A 25711-nucleotide genomic window follows, 5' to 3' on the forward strand; every position below is an offset into this window, starting at 1 on the left:
GGTCAGTATGTGTTGTCTTATGTTGCCCTGCTCTTTGTCCTTGTTTCCCCCCTTGCAGATCAGAGAGATTAAAGGAAGGATTACAAGAGACTAATCAGACATGCAGTGGGGAATATACTGTACATCGAAAGCAATGTGCCAGCAGCTGCAAGCACACTATGCACACAGCCCAGTGTATTTCTCATTGTGTGTCTTCTTACTTTCTTTTAATCCCTTTCTCTCCAATCTTACTCTGTGAGAGAGGGAGAAGAAGTTAAGCACAGAAGAGATTGCCATAGAAATTGCTTATTTTTTACTCCTCCCACCCACACTTTTGAGACTGGAGAGTTAATAATAATAATAATAATAATATTTTAATTTGTATACCGCCCTTCTCCCGAAGGACTCAGGGCGGTGAACAGGCAGATAAAATATACATACATTCAATAATTAAAAACATCCCTTAAAAAACTAATTTAAATGCCCAAAATATTAAAAAACGTACTTCCCCATAAAATCACAGAATTTTAAAAACCCATCCAATAAAAATAAGAATCAGGCTAGTCCAGCCATACGGAATAAATAAGTTTTAAGTTCGCGGCGAAAGGTCCTAAGGTCAGGTAATTGTCGAAGTCCGAGGGGAAGTTCGTTCCACAGGGTCGGAGCCCCCACAGAGAAGGCCCTCCCCCTGGGGGCCGCCAGTCGACACTGTTTGGCTGACGGCACCCTGAGGAGTCCCTCTCTGTGGGAACGTACCGGACGATGGGAGATAGAAGCCGGCAGTAGACGGTCCCGTAGATAGCCCGGTCCTAAGCCATGGAGCGCTTTAAAGGTGGTAACCAATACCTTGAAGCGCACCCGGAAAACAACAGGTAGCCAGTGCAGTCTGCGCAGGATAGGTGTTATATGGGAGCTCGAGACGCTCCTCAATAACCCGCAGCCGCGTTCTGAACTAGCTGAAGTCTCCGGGTGCTCTTCAAGGGGAGCCCCATGTAGAGAGCATTGCAGTAGTCCAGGCGAGAGGTAACGAGAGCATGAGTGACTGTGCATAAGGCATCCCGGTCCAGGAAGGGACGCAACTGGCGGATCAGGCGAACCTGGTAAAATGCTCTCCTGGAGACGGTCGCCAAATGGTCTTCAAAGGACAACCGACCATCCAGGAGCACGCCCAAGTTGCGTACCTTCTCCATCGGGGCCAATGATTCACCCCCGACAGACAGCCGCATCTGCAGCTGACTGTACCGAGGTGCCGGCATCCACAGCCACTCCGTCTTGGAGGGATTAAGTTTGAGCCTGTTCCTCCCCATCCAGACCCGTACGGCCTCCAGACACCGGGACAGCACTTCGACAGCTTCACTGGGGTGGCCCGGGGTGGAAAAGTACAGCTGGGTATCATCAGCGTACAGTTGGTATCTCACCCCAAAGCCACTGATGATCTCACCCAGCGGCTTCATATAGATGTTGAACAGGAGGGGTGAGAGAATCGACCCCTGCGGCACCCCACACATGAGGCACCTTGAAGTCGATCTCTGCCCCCTGTCAACACCGTCTGCGTCCAATCAGAGAGGTAGGAGGAGAACCACCGATAAACGGTGCCTCCCACTCCCAACCCCTCCAACCGGCGCAGCAGGATACCATGGTCGATGGTATCAAAAGCCGCTGAGAGGTCTAATAGGACCAGGGCAGAGGAATAACCCCTATCCCTGGCCCTCCAGAGATCATCCACCAGTGCGACCAAAGCTGTCTCCGTACTGTATCCGGGCCGGAAGCCGGACTGGAACGGGTCTAGATAGACAGCTTCATCCAGGTACTGGGGTAGCTGACATGCCACCACACTCTCAACAACCTTCGCCGTGAAGCGAAGATTGAGACTGGCCGGTAGTTCCCTAAAACAGCTGGGTCCAGGGAGGGCTTCTTGAGGAGGGGCCTCACCACTGCCTCTTTCAAGGCCGCGGGAAAGACCCCCTCCCGCAAAGAAGCATTTGTAATCCCCTGGAGCCAGCCTCGCGTCACCTCCTGAGTAGCCAGTACTAACCAGGAGGGACACGGATCCAGTAAACATGTGGTGGCGTTCAGCCTACCCAGCAACCTGTCCATGTCCTCGGAGTCACAGGATCAAAGTCATCCCAAACCACCTCAACAAGACGGGCCTCAGAACCTCGCCTGGATCTACCCAATTTTGATCCAATCCGTCCCGAAGCTGAACGATTTTGTCGTATAGATAACCGTTAAACTCCTCGGCACGCCTTGTAGGGGTCCTCCCGCCTCCTGTTGAAGGAGAGAGCGGGTCACCAAACAGGGCGGCCGGGCGGTTATCTGCCGACGCAATGAGGGAGGAACGAGGAACGCAGAACCCTCATTGCCACTAGGTAGGTCCTACTATAGGACCCAACTAGTGTCCGTCAGCCTCAGAGCGGCTGGATCTCCAGGCACTCTCTAGGCGCCTTCTCCGCGCTTCATCTCCCTCAGCTCCTCGGAGAACCAAGGAGCTGGTTGAGACCGACGCCGGGTCAGAGGTCGCAAAGGCACGACACGGTCCAAAGCTCCAGCCGCGCCCGCTCCCAGGCCGCAACTAGCTCTTCAGTCGAGTCGTGGGCCAGGTGCTCGGGAACGCCCAAGCTCCGCCAGGAACCTCTCCGGGTCCATCAGGCGCCTGGGACGGAACCAGCGCATTGGTTCCGCCTCCCGCGGTGGTGGGTAGCGGTCAGAAAGTCTAGACGAAGGAGAAATGATCTGACCATGACAAAGGTTCAACAACTAAATCATTTAAAACCAGATCATTAGACCACTGGCCAGAGATAAAAATCAGATCTAGGGTACCTCCCGACGTGGGTAGGGCCGTCAATTAACTGAATCAGGTCCATGGCCGTCATGGAAGCCATGAACTCCTGAGCTGCCGGAGGTGCTACGCCCGCTGGTGGGAAATTGGAATCCCCCACGACCCACAGTCTGGGGGGTTCAACTGTCCAACCCGGCCAGCAACTCCAACAGCTCAGGCAGGGCTGTAGTCACGCAGCAAGGAGCCAGGTACGTGATCAACAAGCCCACCTGAGTTCTACGACCCCACTTCACGAAGAGGATTCACACCCAGCTATCTGAGGCACAGTGGTTTCCTCGGCTCGAGACTCTCCTAAATGATAACCCCCCCCCCTCCCCCCCTACCCTGGGCCCTCGGCTGATGGAATGCTCGGAAGCCTGGTGGGCACATCTCCACTAGGGGGACCCCCCCTTCGGTGCCCAACCAGGTCTCTGTAATGCCCATAATGTCCGCGGTCCCTTCCTGAATAAGATCTGAAATCAGGGGCTTTATTAACATGGACCTGGCATTACATAACATCAGCCGGAGGCCCAGGTCCCGATTACTCTGGCCACTGGTCACGGGAAATTTCTGGGGCCGGAGCACGCAATCGTCAGAACAGCGAGGGCGAGCCCCGAGACCTGATGTGGCCCCCTTCCGTCATATCTGCCTCTCCCACTTACCGTAGTAATAACTCGACCCTGACAAACTGGAACGACACCCCTCGCCATAGCCCCAGGACCTATTAAGTTACCGCCGCGAACACATGGTGGACCTAGCCCCCTCCCAGACGGGTCTTCCCCCCCACCCATCCGGGCCATCGCCGTTGGGGCTTTCCCCGAGGCCATGCGACACCTGGCTGCCGCCACCGCCGCCGGCGAATCCAAAGAATCCCGGCCGCGGCAGCCGGCGCTGGAGAACGCCGGGCCATCGCCGTTGGGGGGAGAGCGCTCCGGGGCTCCTCCTGAAGCAGCCCGGAGCCGCCCAGCCCCACTCTACCCCTTCCCTGACGACGCACACTGCCCTCTACCCGGGCGGGGGGTCCAAGTTCCTAAAAAGACCCCCCCAAACCCGGTCAGGTCCGGAAGAGGCCCGTCGCCACATCTCCCGTTCAGCGGCGCGGCGCCATCTTGGACATTGCTGTCAGTAAGTTATCAGGCTGTGAGAAATGTGACCAAATGAGTTTGGAGATGAAGGGATTATAAAAGAGTAAGCAGGCACATAACAGGGCTGTTTGCATAGCACATTCACGCAAGGGTGAAATCTACCAGTTTGAAAGTGCATGCATCACGTCACATGCACACGCGGACCCTCTGTTTATGTGCAAACCCTTCTGTGTATGCGCAGAGGGTAAAAAACAGGTTACTTCCTGGTTAAAACCAAGAAGTGACGACCGGGGGGTGGGAGGAGCCTTGTGCCACCATCATCGCTACTGGTTCTCCGAACCACCCGCTGCCATCGCTATCGGTTCGGCCAAACCGGTCCGAACTGGTAACATTTCATGCCTGCATTCGCGGCCACCAGTGCCACTACATTATTTTGATGTGTATTCCTCACTATGTTCCTACTTACTTTCTTGTAATCCTTTCCTCTCTAACAAATATAAATACAAACTTTTTTTTTAATTGTCCCAGGTGAGCATTTCAAAGGGTGGGGGAATGGTTAGGAGGCCAACAAATGTTGAAGGTATGAAACTGATGTTTTGTCAATTTTGAACTAGAAAGTATAGCCTGGATCACATGAGTTTCCACTTTGTGATCCCTTCATTTAATGATGGAATTGCCAGTTCCACTTGTGATTGCTAAATGAGGACTTGCATAACATAGTCAGTATTGAATAGGCAACAAAATGAAAACCAGGAAGAGAATTCAAGAGTGTGTTGATGAAACACCAAGAGACAGAAATCCATTACAACGTAACAAAACCCAAAAAGCTCTTAGAAAGAGAACAACAACAGCATCAGTACCAAGAGAGGGATCAGAATGAACTCCATAACCTTTCTCTCAATGAGCAAGAGTTATTTGTCAAACCAGTAGGAAGGCTGTCAATAATCAGAGCAGGAAACAGATGAGGACTGCCTGCTTCCAGCCCCGGATGAAAAAGTGCAAGGAAATGGACACGGCTTTTGCTGTTCTAAATTGGCTACATAGGGGATCTCCTTTGAAAGAAGCTATCGCTCCAATTCCTGATTGTAACCTTAACTTTCTTTCTAATCAATGCCATTGATCTAAGCAGTTGCATAAATCTTTTAACAATTTCCAGTCTAGACTGCAAGGAGTCTTGGCACATTATTTTGAAAACCTCCCTGTCCAGGGGGCTTAACAGCATGGACTCTGAGGAGGCTCTTTTAAATATAGACAGACTCCTAGAGAAGGAAGCGGGTGCAGGCCACATGAAGCTCTTTCTGTGGGTTTGATGCAACTAGTCCTTACGTTCAGAGTATGTAACAACCGGCCAAACTGAACTGAAAATGTGAGCGTGCGCCTTCTGTGCATGGGCACGGCATCGAAAAACTGGCGATTATGTAAGACATAACATAACATAACATAACATAACATAACATAACATCAGAGTTGGAAGGGACCTTGGAGGCCTTCTAGTCCAACCCCCTGCCCAGGCAGGAAACCCTACACCATCTCAGTCAGATGGTTATCCAACATTTTCTTAAAAATTTCCAGTGTTGGAGCATTCACAACTTCTGAAGGCAAGTCGTTCCACTTATTAATTGTTCTAACTGTCAGGAAGTTTCTCCTTAGTTCTAAGTTGCTTCTTTCTTTGATCAGTTTCCACCCATTGCTTCTTGTTCTACCCTCAGGTGCTTTGGTGAACAGTCTGACTCCCTCTTCTTTGTGGCAGCCCCTAAGATATTGGACGTGGTAGCACTGGAGGTGGGTGGGCGGGCGGGCACAGAACTACTGGTTTGCCCAAACCGGCAGCAGCCCACCACTGCTTACGTTACAATCACTCATTCAGTAACTGTTCAAACTTGTAATGGTGATGTATGAGGGGGACTTAAAAGAGGTCCTTGGAGTTTCAGCCAACGCAGCCTCCCCACAAACCAAGTCATTGCAGAAACTGGCAGGAAGTCAGGTCAGATGAGGTCGTCGTTTAATGACCCACATGGGCCTCACTATAACAGTGGCAACCAAGACTTCCAGAACTGCTGTCATGAAGCTACATAGTCCCTTGCCAATAGTAATTTCCAGTGCCAATTTTTGTTGTAATCCAATTACCTATATTGGAACTGCCCATATTATTGATCCCAAAATATTGATGCAGATTGTGGTTGAGTTTTGGTAGTAAACCACATTTCTTAATTTCCATGGCAACTGCTTATTCTCCCCTCTAAACATCTACACAAAGGATTTTGGTGAAATGAACCCTGACAAATTAAAAATACTTTGGATGGTATGATAAGTCTTGGTATACAATTATTTCTGAAATATTTTGGAACTAACCTGCTTGACTTGTAGGTTGTATCTTCAAATCTTGACAATGCTGTACCTGCAAAATACGCTTTGTGCCTGTGTGTGGTTTAAAATCTGGCTCAAACAGTTTATTTTTAACAATAATGTAATTGGGCAATGATGGTAAACACATTTATATGAGTCAGCTATTATGTTGTGGTTTTCATGCTTTTCTTTTTGACCTTTAAAAGCATTTAATTGGCTATTGAGTGCAGTAGAATATTTATTTTATTCATATATAGTTAGTCCTCATTTAACAACCAAGTTGGGACTGGCAATTTGGCCATTAAACAAAGTGATCACTAACTGGAACCACGCTGTGCTTATATTCTTTCTTCAGCATGTACTGCATTCTTTCCTTTGCTCCACAGGTCTGTGAAGAGCACAAAATTACTTTTTTCCCACTGTTGTAACTGCAAATGGTCACTGTATGAGACATTTGCTAAATAAGGACTACCTGTATTGAATTGATTATACATTAATACCAAATTGGGTAACGCTAAATATTCATAAATTTCTTAGTTGTTCTTTCCCTGTTTCTTTTTTTGGAAAGCAAAATTATGATGCAATTAAGCTTGTTTCATAAATATTGATCAGCTGATTGTAACTCATGTTGTTATGAACTGTCTGGGGACAGTAATAGAAGTAGCAATCGCTTGCTAGCTGTTCCCTCTTTTGGGGAGGATTATAATAGGACAGACAGCAAAATGATGGATTAGAATTTGATGTCTATAGGCAGGTGGATTCTCAATACTGTTTCATTTCTTAGGAAACATTTCCTGCCAATGTTACAGTTTCCTGATTTTTGCTGGAATTCAAAATTGTATGTCAAGCCTGTTCCAGTTTGGTCTTGTAGGAAAGAAATACTCTCGACTCCATGTGTAGCAAAAAGAATTCTTTTACTAAAAAAACCCAAGTGGTTACAGTAAAGCAAAGCCAGAATTGAGGTTTTGCATGCGAAAGTCTTCCGGTTAACTTTTCCCTTTTCATTCCTCCCCTGTTATCCCCAATTGTCCAGTTACATTTGAAGAAAGGGTTGGTAACTATCTCTGCAAAGATGGGCTGGATCATGAGCTGTTACATTCTATTTCCCAACCTGCGGTTTTGGAGTGGTGAGCCAATGTCTTGGATGGCATGGTGCTTAATTTCCCTTTACCCCAGCTCCCTTTCCTCATAGTTCATGGCAGACTGGCATCTCACGAAGCAAAGCTGGAACAAAAGGATGGCACTCCTGTCATTGTGCTGGAAATTTAATTTAGTACTGGGGAAAGTAGTGGTGCCCTATTTTGTCCTTGAAATAAACAGTGCTCATTGTTCTCAGTAAAAGGCAATTCTTCAAGAAAAGCTTAGTTTTAAATAAGTTTGACTTGTTTTTAAAAAGTGTATATATTCAATAAAACACTGGCACAGCTTCCGTGTTGTTTTTAGAGTTACCTATCAGTTTCTTATTGCCAGCCCTGCAGAATGTGATTTAGTGTGTGTTATTATTGGCTTGTTCCATGAGTTGTACATTTTCCATTGGGTCTGCCTAGATAACTGGTGCTTGCTCTGCCAGGGTAGAACTGTTTACTCTTAAATTAAGAGGTCTGCCACAGATATGTAGAGACTTTTCTTGGTTGGGTTTGGGATCATTGGACTTAGCTTTAGCCCTTATCCAACAGAATCTTGAATGAAACAGATGTGGTAGGAAATAACTTAATCCTCAGACAGGAAGGCAGCCAGTATTTATTATACTAAGAGGTTGGCCCTTCAGGTACTCTTCCTCCTCATCTCTCAGACTCAGAGCTCCATGGTTAATCTTGAACGAATACCAACATGTGGTTTCATTGCTTCCAAAATCATAGTCATCTGTGATAGAGTAGCATAAGGATTTTATTATGCATGTGTGTGCAACAGAACATCCTGAGAAACTTCGTTTTGTTTAGTGTTCCCAATAAGTTTATGTATGGAGAATTTTATACAACATTGGTTTCTATCCCAGGCTGGGATAATGATTGATGGAGAAATTCTGCACAGTACAGCTATTAAGGAAATGAAGGAGGGGTTGTTAAGTCATCCTGAGTTTCCTGTATGAGCCCGGCTATGACTTTTATGCCCAAGAGTGATAGTTAGTTAGTTAGTTAGTTAGTTCGTTCATTCATTCATTCTGTCGTGTCCCACTCCCCCTCTGACGAGCGGGTCTAGGAAGTCCGTATCAAGCGTGGCAACGAAGCCTCTGCAGCTTTGCCAAATTCCTTCCAGGTTTCTCAGGGCAGGCAGGATTCCAAGTTGTGACTTCAGCAAACTAGATGAGACTTTGCTTGACTCACGGTTGGAATGCCAAAAGCAGGTCCTTTATATAGGCTGTGGGGTATGGCTCCATGAGTCAGCATTTATCCAGGCCTGCCCCATCCTTCCTTCTGCTGGCGTCGCCTCTCAGATCTCCGGAAGCGAGGATCCTCCCACTCTGGCTTGTCTCTACTGTCGGCATCTGGGAAAGGGAGGGGTCAGAGGGAGCAGGTCTGGGTAATTGCACCACTTGGCTGACTTCCTGCTCTGACGGCTACGTCCGGCATGGGGCCGGGGAGGGAGGGGGGCTGGAGGCATGACAGGCCGTTCATCTTCATTATCAGACTCAGAGTCTGATAACAGGCCCAGGAGGAGACGGGAGGGGCCCGGCTGAGGAGGACGAGGCACAACACATTCATTCATTCATTCATTCTATTTGTATAGTGGTCCAACTTGCATTTGTGACTCTGAGCACCTCACAACAATTTTAATTAATTAAAAACAATAGCAATAAAACAATAACAATATGAATAAAATCAAGAAATATACAACTGTATTAAAACCACCATTAAAATACAAAACACAACTTGAACAGCAACCATACATCCTAATCAGCATAACCACTGAAAAAGCTCTCCACCACCACTGGACTCCTCTCCCCCCTCCCCATCAGAGTGGCACAAAAATATCTTCAGGCACTTCCTAAAGGCCAATTGAGAACACAGTGTCCCAATCCAGGAAAGGGTGCAGTTGATGCACAAGAAGAAGCTGTGCAAAGGCCTCCCTACCCACAACCAGCAGCTGTTCTTTGAGCAGGAGTTGTGAGTCCAGGAATACCCCTGTGTGCAGGGTCCATTTGATGCCACCCCTGTCCAGACAATGGTAACTCTGGAACCCGATGCAAAGAAGCCATTCAGTCTTGTCGGAGTTGAGCTGAAGCCTGTGATTCCCCCTTCAAAGCCCCACAGTCTCCAGACTGAGAAAGTATATTGACAGCAGCGCTTAGTTCACTAGATGGAAAGCTAGGTATCACCAGAAGACTGCTAATACCTCACCCTTGCAATGGATTATCTCATTGGCAGCTTCATGTAGATGTTACATGAGGAGTGGAGAAAATATTAGTTCCTGAGGAACCCTGTTAAAACAGGGCCTAAGAGATAATTCCAAGAATAAATGGTGATGAGTAATTTGTAACATATAGTTTAGGTTGGGAAATCTGGAAAAAGATTGGTTGAAAGTATCGTATTTTACAAAGTATAAGACACACCTTTTTTTCCCCCTAAAAGGGGGTGAAAATTTGGGTGCGTCTTATACACCGAATGCAGCCCTGCCCACCCACTGCCCCCACCCTTTGGCCTCTGCCTCCCAGCAATTTACCTCCTTGCAACAAGCAGCAAGAAGAAACAGCCCATTTCAGCTTCAGCACAGCCTGATTAGCACAAGTTGATTGTCAGTTGGATCAGCCTCCCGACACTCAGCTGTTTCAGGCTACAGGGATTGCCATGGCCCCTTGCTGTGCTGGCCTCTGCTGCTTGCTGCAAGAAGGTAAATTGCTGGAGCAGATTTTTTTTTCTTGTGCTAATCAAGCTATGCTGAAAACGAAAATCAAAGTAACACAGGCTATTTGCTGTTTGCTGCAACAAGGCAAAATTGCTGGGAGACAGAGACAGATTTCTTCTTCTTGTTTTCCTCACCATAAAAGGTAGGTGCGTCTTAGGGTCCCGAGCATCTTATACTCCGAAAAATATAGTAGGTATTTGGAATATCAGTAGTTATGTTGTTACTCTGAAAAGATAGATATTAATTATGCACAGCTTATTGCGTCGGAAACTAGCAGCTGTCTGGTAAAGTAGAAAGTTATTAACACTTGGAACACACTACCTGACTCTGTGGTCTCTTCTCAAAATCCCAAAAGCTTTAACCAAAAACAGTCTACTATTGACCTCACCCCATTCCTAAAAGGACTGTAAGGAGCGTGCATAAGAGCACGAAAGTGCCTACCGTTCCTGTCCTGATGTCGTGTCCCACTCCTCCTCTGACGGCCGGGTCGGGGAAGTCCGTATCAAGCGTGCCTCTGCAGCTCTGCCAAAGTCCTATCAAAGTTCTCAAGGCAGGCAGGAGACCAGGAAGTGACTTCAGCAATCCAAGTTAGACTTGCCTGACTCAGAGAATGCCAGAAAGCAGATCCTTTATATAGGCCATGGGGTGTGGCTCCATGACTCAGCACTTATCCAGGCCTGCCCCTCCCTTCCTTTTGGTGATGTCGCCTCTCCATTCTCCGGAAGCGTGGGTCTATCCATTGCATCGTTTCGTCTCCAGCTGTTGGTAATCTCAGCTCGTGGCTGGCTTCAGGCACACATGCTATCGGAGGGAGGTTTGTTTGTTCGGCCTGTCCGGGCATGGTGCCAGGGCTGGGGGCTGGAGGCATGCCAGGACATTCTTCCGAACTATCAGCGTCTGGCAGGAGATGAGAGGGGCCCAGCTGCGGCAGGGGGAGCGAGCGAGACACAACACCTATTGTTTCCTTTCACTATATCAAATGAATATAGTTATTGCATACTTTTGCTCATATATATGCTTATATGATATGTAGTTATTTTATGTTGATGCTTGTGTATATTGTTGTGACAAAATAAAATAAAATAAAAAAAGTTAAAACTGCAGAATTCTGTATTTGACATTGTAAAATCCCATTTTCCTTGTCTTGTGAAAGTGAACTTGAAATATATCAGACAACACTGTTATGTATCAGAGTTACAGAGTATAATTTAATATAATTTATTTACCTTTAATAAAGGTTACATACAGGGATGGGCTTCAAAAATTTTAGCAAGGGGTTCTCTGCCCGGTTGATGGGTGGGTGTGGCCATAGTCGGCCTGGCCTAATCAGCCTCTTGAACCATGGCTCTGGAGGCTTTCCTCAAGTCTCCAGGCGGGCAAAAATGGCCTCCCCAGGCTCCAGAAGCCTCGTTTCCGGCCTTCCTGAACTTCCGGTAGGCCCGTTTCTTGCCCTCCACATGTGCCCTGCACTCACTTGCATCCAAAACGGGCCACATGGGGACTCTTGGGAAGGGTGGGGCGGGGCTAGCCAGGAGTGGGATTTGTGGGTTCTCTGAACTGCATAGAGTCTTAGCTAGAGGTTCTCCTGAACCCCTGCGAACCCCCAGCAGCCCTCCCTGGTTACATACCTTTTTTTAATAAACTTTTTAAAATGCAAGGGTCCATTGTTTATGCAATTCCAACCTTGTTATATGTTTTCCTTTCTGCAATCTAGATCTGACCTTAAATATGTATTTGGTTGTAAGAATTAAAATGCACTGAATTGCTAAAAAGATACAGTTAAGGCAGTGTTTCTTAATCTTGGTAAATTTAAGATTTCAGTTCAGAATTCCCCAGCTGGCAATTCCATGAAAATTTAGCATAGAAGATTGAGAGTTCCACGTTTTGGGGATTTCAAGACAAAGGTGTCCACTATGTATGTGTTCCTTGGCATGGAAATAAAGAGCTAGGTATTGAAGTCAGTAGGGTTGCTGAGCAATGACAAAGCTGCAATTCTTAAATCTACTGAGGGGTATTATTTGGGGCTGCTTCATTTGGATTATGTGATTCATTTCAAACCTGCAGTGGGGAAAGAGGCATCATTCCAAAAAACCTTCATCTGAAATTGAAGGATGAGGCTTAGTATATTAGGATTATTATAGATATCAGATTATTCCTCCAAAAGATAGATATTTGAGATCCCCAGGAAACCAGCCTGAGGCCAGACATATATTTTAGCTTGTAGAGCAAGGAAGTCACTCATTTGAAGTTGGTTACCCAACACTTGGAAGGCAACTGTAGAAGCAAGGAATTTGAGACCAGATTTCTTTTAATGCCTAAGTGGTAACCAATTTTCTTTCTGAGAAACAAGTACTTCTCAGTCTGTGATAATATAAGGGCTGAAGGAAAAGTGACAGAATTTGGATATTGGTATTGCTGTATAAAGGGACACAGTGGCTAAGATGCTGAGCTTGTTGATCGAAAGGTCGGCAGTTCAGCGGTTCGAATCCCTAGTGCCGTGTAACGGGGTGAGCTCCTGTTACTTGTCCCAGCTTCTGCCAACCTAGCAGTTTGAAAGCACGTAAAAAATGCAAATAGACGAATAGGGACCACCTTTGATGGGAAGGTAACAGCGTTCCATGCGCCTTTGGCGTTTAGTCATGCCGGCCATAGGACCCGGAGACATCTTCGGACAGTGCTGGCTCTTCGGCTTTGAAACTGAGATGAACACCACCCCCTAGAGTCTGGAACAACTAGCACATATGTGCGAGGGGAACATTTAGCTTTACCTTTATTGCTGTAGAAAGGGTTTAGGAACTGTTTTGAGTTTATCATAGCTGGATTCTTCATTATCAGTTTTTCTAGAATAAAGGTATCCTATCAAAGGTGTTCTTCAATGTCTGACTGTAAGACTTGGTTTGGATGACGCTAACCACTACCTCTCGACTTCTCTGCAAATACCCTATTTCCAGCCTTATGATTAAGTGCATTCACCTGGGGAAATCACGGGTTTTTGGGTACACTTCTAAGAGAACAATCAGAAAGGATTGGCAGAACGGCAGACCCACCTTTAAGCTCCCAGAGCACAGGGAGATCACGGTACAGATTCAGATTGTGCCATGCTCTCGTGGTTTTTTTTTTTGGGGGGGGGTTTGTTTGGGTTTTGACATGATCCCCTCCTCTTAGGGGAGATTTATTTTTACACAGCACATATATCCTCTCTGGTGCTTTGAGTTACAGTGACCACCAGGAGGCACTTCTACATTCACACACATTTCAATATAACAAGCAAAGGGAATGAGAAAAAAAATTGGATCTTACACATTTAAGACTTACTGCTTGGCAATTTCTGATCATCATCTGAGCTGATGTTATTACCTAGTATGATAATGAAAAGTCGGCAAGAAAACCACCAAGCTCAGACTACCAAACTCAAGGGCCTTTCATTTCAACCCTGAGCTACAAATATTCTATCAATTACTGGTCATTTGAATTGAATAGGATAATCCAGAGAATGTTTACTGTTGTTTACTGGAGAGAAGGTTAGGATAGGCCATGACACTACGCACAGAACAATGCAGATTTGCACAGTGCAGACGAGAATTCTCTTCACATTATTTGTAACAGCATCTGGTGTTGAGTGCAGTGGTGGCTGAGCCAGAAATACAGTAAAATTATATTTGTTATTGTAATTTTCTTTGTTAATTGAAAAAAAAAAGGTTAGATGTAATTTCCAGCAGCATTGCAGCATCTAAATATATCACTCCAATTATATACTTTAGTTGGAACAAGCTTATAGCATATGGTGTTTGGTTTGCATCATTGATTTATTTTTGATGCTTTGCAGAGCAAGCTTTCTTTAACGGTTTCATTTCTGGTTCCTTCCATATTGCATTGTGTTGTAAATTTCTGCAATATTAGCTCAAGTTGGCCTTGCAGCTGGGCTGACAATTGTGGTCATCTAAGGTCTTCATTCTGCTGTTTTGCTCTAATTTAAACAAATTGAAAGAGAAATTCATTTTTCATTTAATACATGAGCGTAATTGCTACTATAGTGTGAGGTCATTTCTGCATTTTTAAGTATATTAATCCAAAAATATGCATACTAGTTAGTTTGGTTAATTTTGAAGGGACAATCTACCTCAAGTAATCTTTATTCACAGAGAACTTGTTCCTTATTCCAGAGATCCTGCCAAGGGTTGAGACAGTTGCTTCACCAATCTAAGAGAAATATTTCAAGTAAGTAGAATCCAAGCAATTAAGTTGCTCTAGGAAATATGGTTGCCCACAACACTAACTTTCAAAAAACATTTTAGAGATTAGATTACATTCTTTTGCATAATTGGAAAAGATTATTTTCATAGAATTTTATCTATATATTCACAAAGGAATTGGATATGTACATCTTACATGATTATACAACATTATAAAAATATTCTGGAATATTCTCTCTTATTCAAATGCCATCATTGAATCAATGCAAAGGTATTTGAATTTGGGAAGATTTTTTGTTTTAATACAATCTTCTCCCTGCTCATTTCAAATGGAAGAAATTTAAGGTAGAGGAATGATGCAAATGCCATTAGCCTCATGATAAATTTGGCCCTAAGGCTGATCCTATACTATATTTCAGAGCACAGGAGCAGGAATGTGGTAACGTAAAGAAGGTCAAGTGAGGTACACATAAATAGCACATAGTTCTTTTATTCGTGGACTCTTGTCAGTTCAGGCTCCAGATGTACTTGTGGGATTCCATGATCCCTTAAAAACAAAGTAAGTCTGTTGTCCGTGAAACATTTTGTAGGCCAGCAAATACTTCAGTAGGCCTCTCCTCATGAATTTCTGACGCATACAATTATGTAATTTCTTATTCCTCCTTGTCTCTACTCACCCTCAGGCAGATTGTAGTAAAGTCTATGCCACACACACGCTTGAATCAGCCTGTGGCTTTACCAGCCTGTGGTAAAAGGGGTTTGTGTGTTAACTATACAATATGTTGAATGAGTATGATTATGCAATATTAATCTAGCTGAACAGAAAAGAGAGGTACAAATACACCATAATACTGGAAGGTATAAATAGGTGGTAGAGGTTAGTCTAGTCTTTTATTTCCGTTTGTATATTAAAAACATTTTTATAACAAAGACATTAATTGAGTAATTTTTATAACAAGGATAGTTTGTGTTCAAATATCATGGTTAGCAAAGCTTATTTTTGGGCATTAAATGTATTCCATTCATGCCTTGTAGCTCCTTGTGCGATATGGGAGTGAAATGTCTAGGGAAAGTGAAGAAAAGCAGATCAGGATTGGTTGTTGATTACAAGGGAGACTTTCTGTGAATTTCCTGGGGCCTCTGGAGTACCATGAAAGAAAAGCTGAGCTGAGAATGTTTTTTTCTTAAGTAACCTGACCCAGAGTTTGACTATCTGATGCCCTCTAGTCATTTTGGACTTTAATTTCCATCAGCTACCGTGGCAAGAGTGTGTGAAAATTACAATTTGGGGGGGGGGAAATCCCACAGTACATTAGTCTACCGTAACCTAATCTGTATTTCTACTTTCCAATGATAATATTAAGTAATGAGCCTTCCTCCCCAAAGAGTGAGTTAGGAATAAACATCCTACTGCTGCCCTGCCTACACATTTTTTTTATACAAGAAGTTTGCATAACATAACGATAAGGCAGCAATTGCTTTTTGTTCCAAAAGGAATACGTTGTGCTCAGCTTTGGGATAGAAGTGTGCCGTGAAGCGCTGCACATCTAAGGCATGGATTAGTGGTGCTGTATAGGGATCCACTGGGATCCATTTCATATGCCTTCCTTGTAAAGTTCTTTGCTCTGCATACTTGTTACCTGAAGTAGATATGAATAAGTCTTTTGAATCGCATCTATTGGAAAATTTAACAGGTGCTACATTACTGGGAAGACTGTATTGTATTGTTAGAAATATAAATTTAGAGATGAGGAGAGCATCCCAGAATTGATCCCCCAATTTGAATAATTTCTTTCTATATTAGGTTATTAGGAAAACTGATGGTTCATTGAAAAAAAAGTTCATTCGCAATGTTGAGAAAAATGATAGTTTAACATTTTCTATCATTTACTAATACAAGTAGTCCTCGACTTAAAATAGTTCATTTAGTGACTATTCAAAGTTACAGTAGCACTGAAAAAAGTGACATGACCGTTTTTAACACTACCGTTGCAGCATCCCCATGATCATGTGATCAAAATTTAGATGCTAGGCAACTGTCAGGCCTGGAAACCATACTAGACTTTAGGTTTCCAGACGCTGCCACATTTTTCCCCTGAGGGGAAGAAGGGGGGCTGAGGGGTATGGTAACATTCTTCAGACGGTCAAGGTCGGATGGGGTTCACATCTGCAGGAAGAGTGGCGAGAGGATATTCGAATGAACTGGGAGAACATGGGACCATGTGACCGTCAAAGGGGTCAGGGGGGTGGGACTCTTGGGGGTTGTATAACTGGGAAAAGAATCCGGAAGTTCAGTTTTGGAATTTCACTCATCGTGTGCCAGTTTCCTCATGCTAGTAAAGAACTCTGAAAGACAATGGCTTCTGAGTTTTCTTTATGCAGAAGAGGTTTTTCTGGAACCTTGACAGCAACTGATTCATATTTATGACTGTTGCAGTGTCTAAGGGTCATGTGATCACTTTTTGCGACCTTCTGACCAGCAAACTCAATGGGGAAGCCAGATTCACTTAACAGCCGAGTTACTAATTTAGTGACTGCGGTAATTCATTTAATAACTGTGTTGAGAAAGGTCGTAAAATGGGGCAAACTTAACAAATGTTTCACTTAACAACAGAAATTTTGGGCTCAGTTGTGGTCATAAGTTGAGGAGTACCTGTAATAATATTCATTCTACACATCTTATTTTAAAGTAATAGTAACGCACAGACATGGAAAATGTAATTAGACACTTCTGAAATAATATTTATTTATTTATTTATTTATTTTTCGTATTTTTGTACCGCCCTTCTCCGAAGACTCCGAAGAATATTATAGGGAAATATAGTCCTTGACTTAAAAGACCACAATGGAGCCTAAAATTTCTGTTGCTAAGACAGTTAAGTGAGATTTGCCCCATTTTATGACCTTTCCTACCGCAATTATTAAGCGAATTACTGCAGTTGTTAAATTACCCTGTTTCCCCCAAAATAAGACATCCCTTGATAATAAGCCCAGTCGGGCTTTTGAGCGCATGGCAATAAGGCCAAGCGCTTATTTCAGGGTTCGAAAAAAATATAAGACGGGGTCTTGTTTTTGGGGAAACACAGTATCATCTATCATCCATCGATCGATCTACCTTGTTTCCCCCAAAATAAGACATCCCCTGATAATCGGGCTTTTGAGCGCATGGCAATAAGGCCAAGCGCTTATTTCAGGGTTCGAAAAAAATATAAGACAGGGTCTTATTTTTGGGGAAACACAGTATCATCTATCATCCATCGATCGATCTACCTTGTTTCCCCCAAAATAAGACATCCCCTGATAATCGGGCTTTTGAGCGCGTGGCAATAAGGCCAAGCGCTTATTTCAGGGTTCGAAAAAAATATAAGACAGGGTCTTGTTTTTGGGAAAACATGGTAGTCATGCAGTTGTTAAGTGAAGCTGGCTTCCCCATTAACTTCGCGTGTCAGAAAGTGGCAAAAGGTGATCACATGACCCCAGGATACTGTAACCGTCATGAATATGAGTCAGTTGCCAAGTGTGTGAATTTTGATCACGTGACTATGGGGATGCTGCAATGGTTGTAAGTGTGAAAAACAATGACTTTTTTCAGTGCTGTTGCAACTTTGAATGATCACTAAATGAACTGTTGTAAGTCCAGGACTACCTGTATACTTCATGTAATTTTAAATTGTGTTTATATTTATCTTCATTGATGTATTCGTTTTTTTAAAAAATGAAGCATGGGTGAAATAATAAGATTATAACCTGTCTCTCTCCAAAAGGGATGGCAAAAAAAATAATGGAAAACTGTGTTTCTTTTTAGATGTTGAGGAAACTGTAAAGTATTTTAAGGGACGCAGTGGCTCAAGGGATGTGGTGGCTTAGTGGCTAAGATGCTGAGTTTGTTGATTGAAAGGTCGGCAGTTCAGCAGTTCAAATCCCTAGTGCCGCGTAACGGGGTGAGCTCCCGTTACTTGTCCCAGCTTCTGCCAACCTAGCAGTTCGAAAACACGTAAAATATGCAAATAGAAAAATAGGGACCACCTTTGGTGGGAAAGTAACAGCATTCTGTGTGCCTTTGGCGTTTAGTCATGCCGGCCACATGACCACGGAGACGTCTTCAGACAGCATTGGCTCTTCGGCTTTGAAATGGAGATGAGCACTGCCCCCTGGAGTCAGGAATGACTAGCATTTATGTGTGAGGGGAACTTTTACCTTTATCTTTAAAGTATTTTAAGAGGGAAAAATTGTATTGGAAGGAGAGCTATTGAATCCAGGGGTGCCTCTTTCCTCTGTTATTGAGAAGTCCCGCCCTGCCAAAGAGATACAAAATGAGAAAAGCTGTCCCAATTCTGCACATGCTTGCTAAATACTCTCAAGGTGAAAAACTGTCTGAAGAAATTGCCATCACTCTAGGCAAGTCTCACTTGGATTCCTTGCACTTCTGATGATTCCAGCCCTTTTCATTGTGATCCAGCAGCACTGAATACTCTTGTGACCTTTGTCTTAAATGTGATTTATCTTTCCAGGCCTGTCTGGTTTAATTGCAAATCTTTTGTTCCCCACTTGGTTTAATGGATAGCATTTTGCAAACAGTTGAATGGTAAGAAGATTTTCTGAAAGACAAATGAAATGTGTGTAGTTGAAGCAGCCTTTCTCCAGGTTCCCATCCTTTTAAAAATGTGTCTTTAAGTTTTAATGTTTATTCTCTAATAAGCAACTAGATACAGCCAAGTATGCAAATTGAGTTGAATAAATACTTGAGGATAAAAAAAGTATAGTGGATACATTTACTAAACCAAAATTTTGTTTACAGAGAAAAAGAGGTTTGCTAAGTTTGTAGATTACATTGCAGTTTTCTGTTTCCTGGTGTGTTTTGACCTTATTTTTAGGAAAAACTATATAATTGGAATTTCAGAAATAAGAACTGTCTTCAAGGGATTTCAAGCTATGAGGTCTTCTGATTAATTAACCCGTGGAAGGGTGGTGAAATCCATAAGAGGGGGAAAAAAACTTGTGATAAACAATTGCAGCAATAATATTAACTGCAAAATAAATCTAGTAATTTATCTGGACCGTCCTTGTGGAGGAGGCGGGTGCCAAAAACATAGCAAGTGTGACAAAGTAATCAAAGTCCTGCCTTTCAATATGCACCGTGGGGCTTGTTTCATGTTTTCATGCTCTTATTTTGAACTTGCTGATCCTCATATCGTATTGGATCTCTTTCCAGAGAGCCAATAGTTCTAGAGAGAGGTAACAGCTAGATTTCCATTCTGGCATGTTCCATGATTAAGCTGCAAACCATTCTTTTGTCTTCCAGGTGATACGGAGGAGTAGCGATGAAGAAAAATTGCTATGCTTAGTTCGTCAGCGTGCAGGACATCACTGCCAAACTGCTGTGATTGTGATACTTATTTTGGCTTGGGAAGGGATTCCTCACCTTCTTGCTGACACATTGTACAAGGAACTGACCCAGAGTCTCAGAAAATATGGCTGTCCAACTAGCCGTAGATGTGCATTAAATGAAGAGTAAGTACGCTTTAAAATATTTTATAGTATGAGAGTATTTTAAAATATAAAGGATGCATGAGAGAATAGTAATCTTACTTGATTGACATTCTTCTGCACTACGGTCATTACACTTGAAAAAGATACATACAATAATTTTTATTTTTCAGGCACTGAAAAAAGTGATTTATGATCATTTTTCACACTTACAACTGTTGCAGCATCCCTATGGTCACAGGATCAAAATTCAAACGCTTGGCAACTGATTCAAATTGATGACAATTGCAGTGTGCCAGGGTCATGTGATCCTTTTTGCGACCTGACAAACAAAGTCAGTGGAGAAGCGAGATTCACTTAACAACTGTGTTACTAACTTAACAACTGCAGTGATTCACTTAACAACTATGGCAAGAAATGTCATAAAATAGGGCAAAACTCCCTTAACAACTGTCCCGCTTAGCAACAGAAATTTGAGGCTCAATTGTAGTTGTAAATCAAGGATTACCTCTATTTGTGTAGTGGTTGTAATATTACATTCAAGCTACAGAAAAACGTATTGAAGTTGATTATAGACGAATTGTTGTTGCTTCGGATTGGGGAGCTATGGTTGGAGGAATCTGATGTGACAGCAACAAAGTATTTGGCAAAGCCCTAGAGCCTTACATGTTTAGTGATTGCCTGCCCTGTGATGGAAAGAAAAAAAAAAATAAACACTTGAGCTGCAGCATGAGATTCAACAGATCTGAGTGATTCTTACACTGGTCATAATCAGAAGCAGCCAGTGGTCTACATGCTTGTCTTGCTCTAGTCCAGTGATCACTAACCTTTTTGCCATCGCGTACCAAAAGAGGGGGGGGGGCGTGGGGGGGGTTTGCGTATGTGCGTGCCCACACCCATAATTCAATGTGCCCCCCTAGTGCATGCACACACGAACCCCCGCCCCCATGCTCCCCCCGCTTTTGGCACGTGATGGCCTGGTAGGCCCTTTTTTCACCCTCCCCAGGCTTCAGAGGCTTTCTTGAAGCCTGGGGAGGGCAAAAACGGCCTTCCCCCCCCCTTTCGGAGGCTGGAAACAGCCTGTTTCCCAACTTCCAGTGGGCCTGGAAGCCTTGAAAATTGGCTGGCGTACGCATGCGCACTGGAGGTAAGCTAGGGCAACACTCATGTGCCCACAGATATGGCTTTGCGTGCTACCTGTGGCACCTGTACCACCGGTTCGCCATCATGGCTTCTAGTCTATTCCATTCAGAATAACAAAGATTATCTCTGTATCATCTAAAGCTAAGAATTCTCCAGCTTTCAATGTATCTGTTAGCTTTCATTGTATGTCTTAGATGGACAGAGATTTGGGGCATCGATTTGCTGAAGGCGAGGATCTTGCCCAATTAGCTGATTACCTACCTTTTGGTTAATTTTTCTAGCCGTACTTGTGCCTGTCAAGGTCTCGATCCAGAGACATGTGGGGCATCCTTTTCATTTGGCTGTTCTTGGAGCATGTATTACAATGGCTGTAAGTTTGCCAGAAGCAAAATCCCCAGAAAATTTAGACTTCTCACAGATGATCACGCCCAAGTAAGTATTTTCCTTCCTTCCTTCCGTAATACACATTTTAAGTGCACAGGTATTATAAATGTTTAAAGCTGTTCAGAATCACATTAGACTACATCCTTTCTATGTGGCTTAGATGAGCAAGCTAAGCATTACTACGTGCATGTTCTATTCCTACACAGTAAATCACTTGTACTGACTTAACATAACATAACATAACATAACATAACATAACATAACATAACATAACATAACATCAGAGTTGGAAGGGACCTTGGAGGCCTTCTAGTCCAACCCCCTGCCCAGGCAGGAAACCTTACACCATCTCAGTCAGATGGTTATCCAACATTTTCTTAAAAATTTCCAGTGTTGGAGCATTCACAACTTCTGAAGGCAAGTCGTTCCACTTATTAATTGTTCTAACTGTCAGGAAATTTCTCCTTAGTTCTAAGTTGCTTCTTTCCTTGATCAGTTTCCACCCATTGCTTCTTGTTCTACCCTCAGGTGCTCTGGAGAACAGCCCAACTCCCACTTCTCTGTGGCAGCCCCTGAGATATTGGAACACTGCTATCATGTCTCCCCTGGTCCTTCTTTTTGTTAAACTAGACATACCCAGTTCCTGCAACCGCTCCTCATATGTTTTATCCTCCAGTCCCCTAATCATCTTTGTTGCTCTTCTCTGCACTCTTTCTAGAGTCTCAACATCTTTTTTACATCGTGGCGACCAAAACTGGATGCAATATTCCAAGTGTGGCCTTACCAAGGCATTATAAAGTGGTACTAGCACTTCACGTGATCTTGATTCTATCCCTCTGTTTATGCAGCCCAGAACTGTGTTGGCTTTTTTAACAGCTGCTGCACACTGCTGGCTCATATCTAGATGGTTATCCACTAGGACTCCAAGATCCCTCTCACAAGAGATCCCTCTCTTGTCTGAGATCCCTCTCTCAAGAGATCCCTCTCTTGTCTTACATATAAATGAGCTCATAAAATCTCACTTCCTGTCACCTCCAAAATGCCATGCTTTCATTCCTCTGATAACTCATAGCCCTCCGCCATAATTTACCAATTTGTATGCATTGAATTGAATACTTTATTTGGCCAAGTGTGATAAGACGCACAAGGAATTTGTCTCCAGTGAAGAAGCTCTCAGCCTCCATGCAAAGCAACAGATGAATGAGAATCATAATAATAAAATTACCAGTAAGAATACCAATAAAAGGGGGAAGTATGAAGGATAATAAGAAGTATAAATAATAATAATAATGCTGCAGCCATACTAGTTGGGTAAATACATACTGACATTAGGCAGCAGTGTGAGAATTAGTTGTTCAGCAGAATGGTGGCCCAACGGAAAAAAATCTCCCTGTGTTTAGTTGTTTTGGCCTGCAGACTGATGAGAGAAGTTTAAATAGTTTATGTCCAGGATGGGAGGGATCTGCAGATACCTTCTCAGCCCTCCTCCTCACCCACACAATATAAAGGGCTTTTATAGAAGGCTGGGCGGTTGCAATTGTTCTTTCTGCAATCTTAATTATCCATTGTAATCTGTACTTGTCTGTTTAGTTGCTGCACCAAAGCAGACAGTTCTAGAAATGACAGGCTCAACAATTCCTCTTTAAAACTATATCAACGGCTCCAGAACTTCCTGAGTTCCTGAGACTATTCCTTCTTGTGCCTTTTAAGGATGGTTCTAATGTTAAGGGTCCATTTCAAGTTCTAGGAGATTATAGGACTCCAAAATTTGAAGAACTCTACTGCTGATAAGGTGCCGTTGAACATGGTAAGAGGTGGTAGAATAGAAGGGCTCCTCCTAAAATCCACTCTCATCTCTATAGCCTTAAGCATATTCAGCTCCAGATTGTTACAGCGGCACCACAGGGCCAGTTATTCAACTTCTCGTCTGTATGCAGACTGCAGACTCATGACCAGCTCAAATGAAGCCAGTGACTTGTGTCATCTGCAAAGTTCAGAACTTAACAGAGAGTCCCCTTGAGGTGCAGTCATTGGTACAGAGAGAAAAGAGCAAGGAAAAGAGCTCTCAGCCTGCAGGGGCGTGCCTGTGCTCAGTGCCTGGGTACTACATGTAATTTTCCTTAGCCCTCACCTGTTGCTTCCTATCTGTCAAAAAACTGACAAATATGAATAGCAGTGGTGGGTTGCCCCTGGTTTGGACCGGTTCTATAGAACCGGTAGTAAAACCGGTGGGAGACTCCGCCCACTGACCCAAACATCATCAAAAGCGATCTACGCATGTGCAGAAGAGCATGCAGGAATAATGCAAACCGGTAGTAAAGGTAAGTAGAACCCCCCCCCCCTGATGAGCAGGTACAGTAAGCTGGATCAATTTAGAGCAGGGGTGTCAAAATCAATTTCATTGAGGGCCGCATCAGGTTTGTGTTTGACCTCGGGCCGGACTGGGCATGGCCAGGTTAGGTGTGGCCAGCTCGATGTCACTTGTATCGGGGGCACCTATGGTAGCCCGATTGCTCTGCCAGAGAAAATGAACTCCCAAGCTCTGTTTTCGGCTGTGACAGCCTCCTGCAACCTTCTGCCAGCGAAAACAAAGCTCGGGAGGGTCACCTGCAGCCCTCCCAAACTCCGTTTTAGGTTGCGATTGTTTCCTGCAACCCTCTATCCGCAGCTCTCCCAAGCTCCGTTTTCTCTGGCAGAGGCACCGCGGTGGTCCTTCGCTGTTTCCAGTGAGCCCCGTGGGCTAGATCTAAGCACCCTGCGGGCCGGATCCGGCCCCGGGCCTTGAGTTTTACATCCCTGATTTAAAATATGCTTTTATTTTCCTATTAAGACTGCATTTATTTTCACATTTTCCCATTTTTTGAAATGTGTATTGAATGCGCATGTTCACAGTGACTAATGTATACATGCAATCCATTTTATAAAATGTTCCCAGATTTTAAAAATATGGAACATTTCACAAGTGTCAGTTCTCATCATGTACACAAGTTTGCTAACTGCTAAGCATGTTACATACTCCTGAAGCAGGCACTTGATTGTACGATTATTTCGGATGGTTAAAAAGTTCATAGAGCAAACAAATGAAAGTGCTTTTTGTCATTGTTTTTGTTAGAACCTTCTATTTTAGCTAAATATTAAATATTGATCCATTTTACAGATGACATAAAGCTAGGAGGTATAGAATGCAAATGCAGAAGAAGATAGATTGAAAGTAAAGACAGATATGGATCATTTGAACCACTGGACGGAGTGAGATGAGGTTAAATGTAAAGAAGTATAAAATTATGCTCTTTAGGTAAGAATAGCTTGTAGTATAGAGATAAAACTAGAAAAATATGTTGTCTAGAAAGTAATCCAGAAGAATTTTTGGACAGGTAACATACTTCTATGGATTTGTGCTATTATGATTTACTTATTCTGCTCAATAGTGCTGAAGAATGAGATACAAGAATTAGTTGCCCCCTTGCCTTTGCCCTTCCTTCTGTACACGAAGAAGAATTTCAAGCTGCTCTTTCATTTCTGTTCTGCTTAATTATGACTTGTTCTCCTTTTCTAACATAACAAGTGAGTCAACCTTGACTCTGACTTGCTTATAGCCTGCCAGGTTCAAAGCATTTTGTAGGATTATGGTGAGATATTTCATGGAATGAATGAATCAAACGAGTCTATAAACTGCAGATTATGGGTGGTACGATTCAACAACCCACATTTACGATTATTCACAGCACAGCATCTGGATGAGACAAACTAAGCTCTCAGGTTTTTGTTCATTTGTTTTTTTATAATAAAAGTGTAACCATCTAACCCATCTAACAACCATCTATTGTTCAAGGGTTACAGCCAAAACCGATAGTGAGTTATATCAGCTTGAGAAATAGGACTCCTTTGAACATTGTGCATAGGTTAAGGAATAAATCCACCTGTGACATTGTTCTGCCATTTTTTAAAATTACCTCATGATTATTTTTTTTAATATAGTAGCTGTTTGTTGTCTGAATGAGTGTTGGAGGAATGCTACTTACTGCAGTATTAATGGATATTACTCTGTTTTTAAATAATGGGATATTTTCCAAACCTAAATATTTATGATGTAAAAGTCTTGTTGAGTCATTCACTTCCACGGTTGAACTTAAGGGTGCATTTCAAGAGTTCTTTTGGGAGTAGTAGAGGAACAGTTTATCCTTCTTTTAATATGTGTTTTCAATTTCCCAATCAATCTTACAGTCCTGGTAAGATTTCCTGATATTTTCCCCTCCAGATGCTAGCCAGGTCCATTTCTACTTAGTGAGATTAGCCATGCTAGCTACCTGGGCACCTGTATGCATTGTCTGAATCTCATACTTTCTAAGGCTTCTGTATTGGTCTGCTAAACTGATATATTGGCTTTAACAAGTATAAAATGGGCCACCTATATGTTGTTCTGTTGTTAATCA

The 25711-nt window shown here is 43.5% G+C and overlaps 1 protein-coding gene across 2 annotated transcripts in view; it reads left to right on the forward strand.

The window, feature by feature from the left end:
- TET1 (tet methylcytosine dioxygenase 1) overlaps positions 1 to 25711 on the forward strand; it is a 110491-nt gene that overhangs the window by 68466 nt on the left and 16314 nt on the right. For both annotated transcript variants that reach the window (XM_058187740.1, XM_058187741.1), the window contains 2 exons: positions 19567 to 19775; positions 21176 to 21326. In XM_058187740.1, coding sequence (XP_058043723.1) covers positions 19567 to 19775; positions 21176 to 21326 — 360 coding nt within the window. The remainder of the gene's footprint in view (positions 1 to 19566; positions 19776 to 21175; positions 21327 to 25711) is intronic.

The sequence above is a fragment of the Ahaetulla prasina genome, chromosome 6 (assembly GCF_028640845.1).
Source record: "Ahaetulla prasina isolate Xishuangbanna chromosome 6, ASM2864084v1, whole genome shotgun sequence".
In the NCBI taxonomy this organism is placed as follows: Eukaryota; Metazoa; Chordata; class Lepidosauria; order Squamata; family Colubridae; genus Ahaetulla; species Ahaetulla prasina.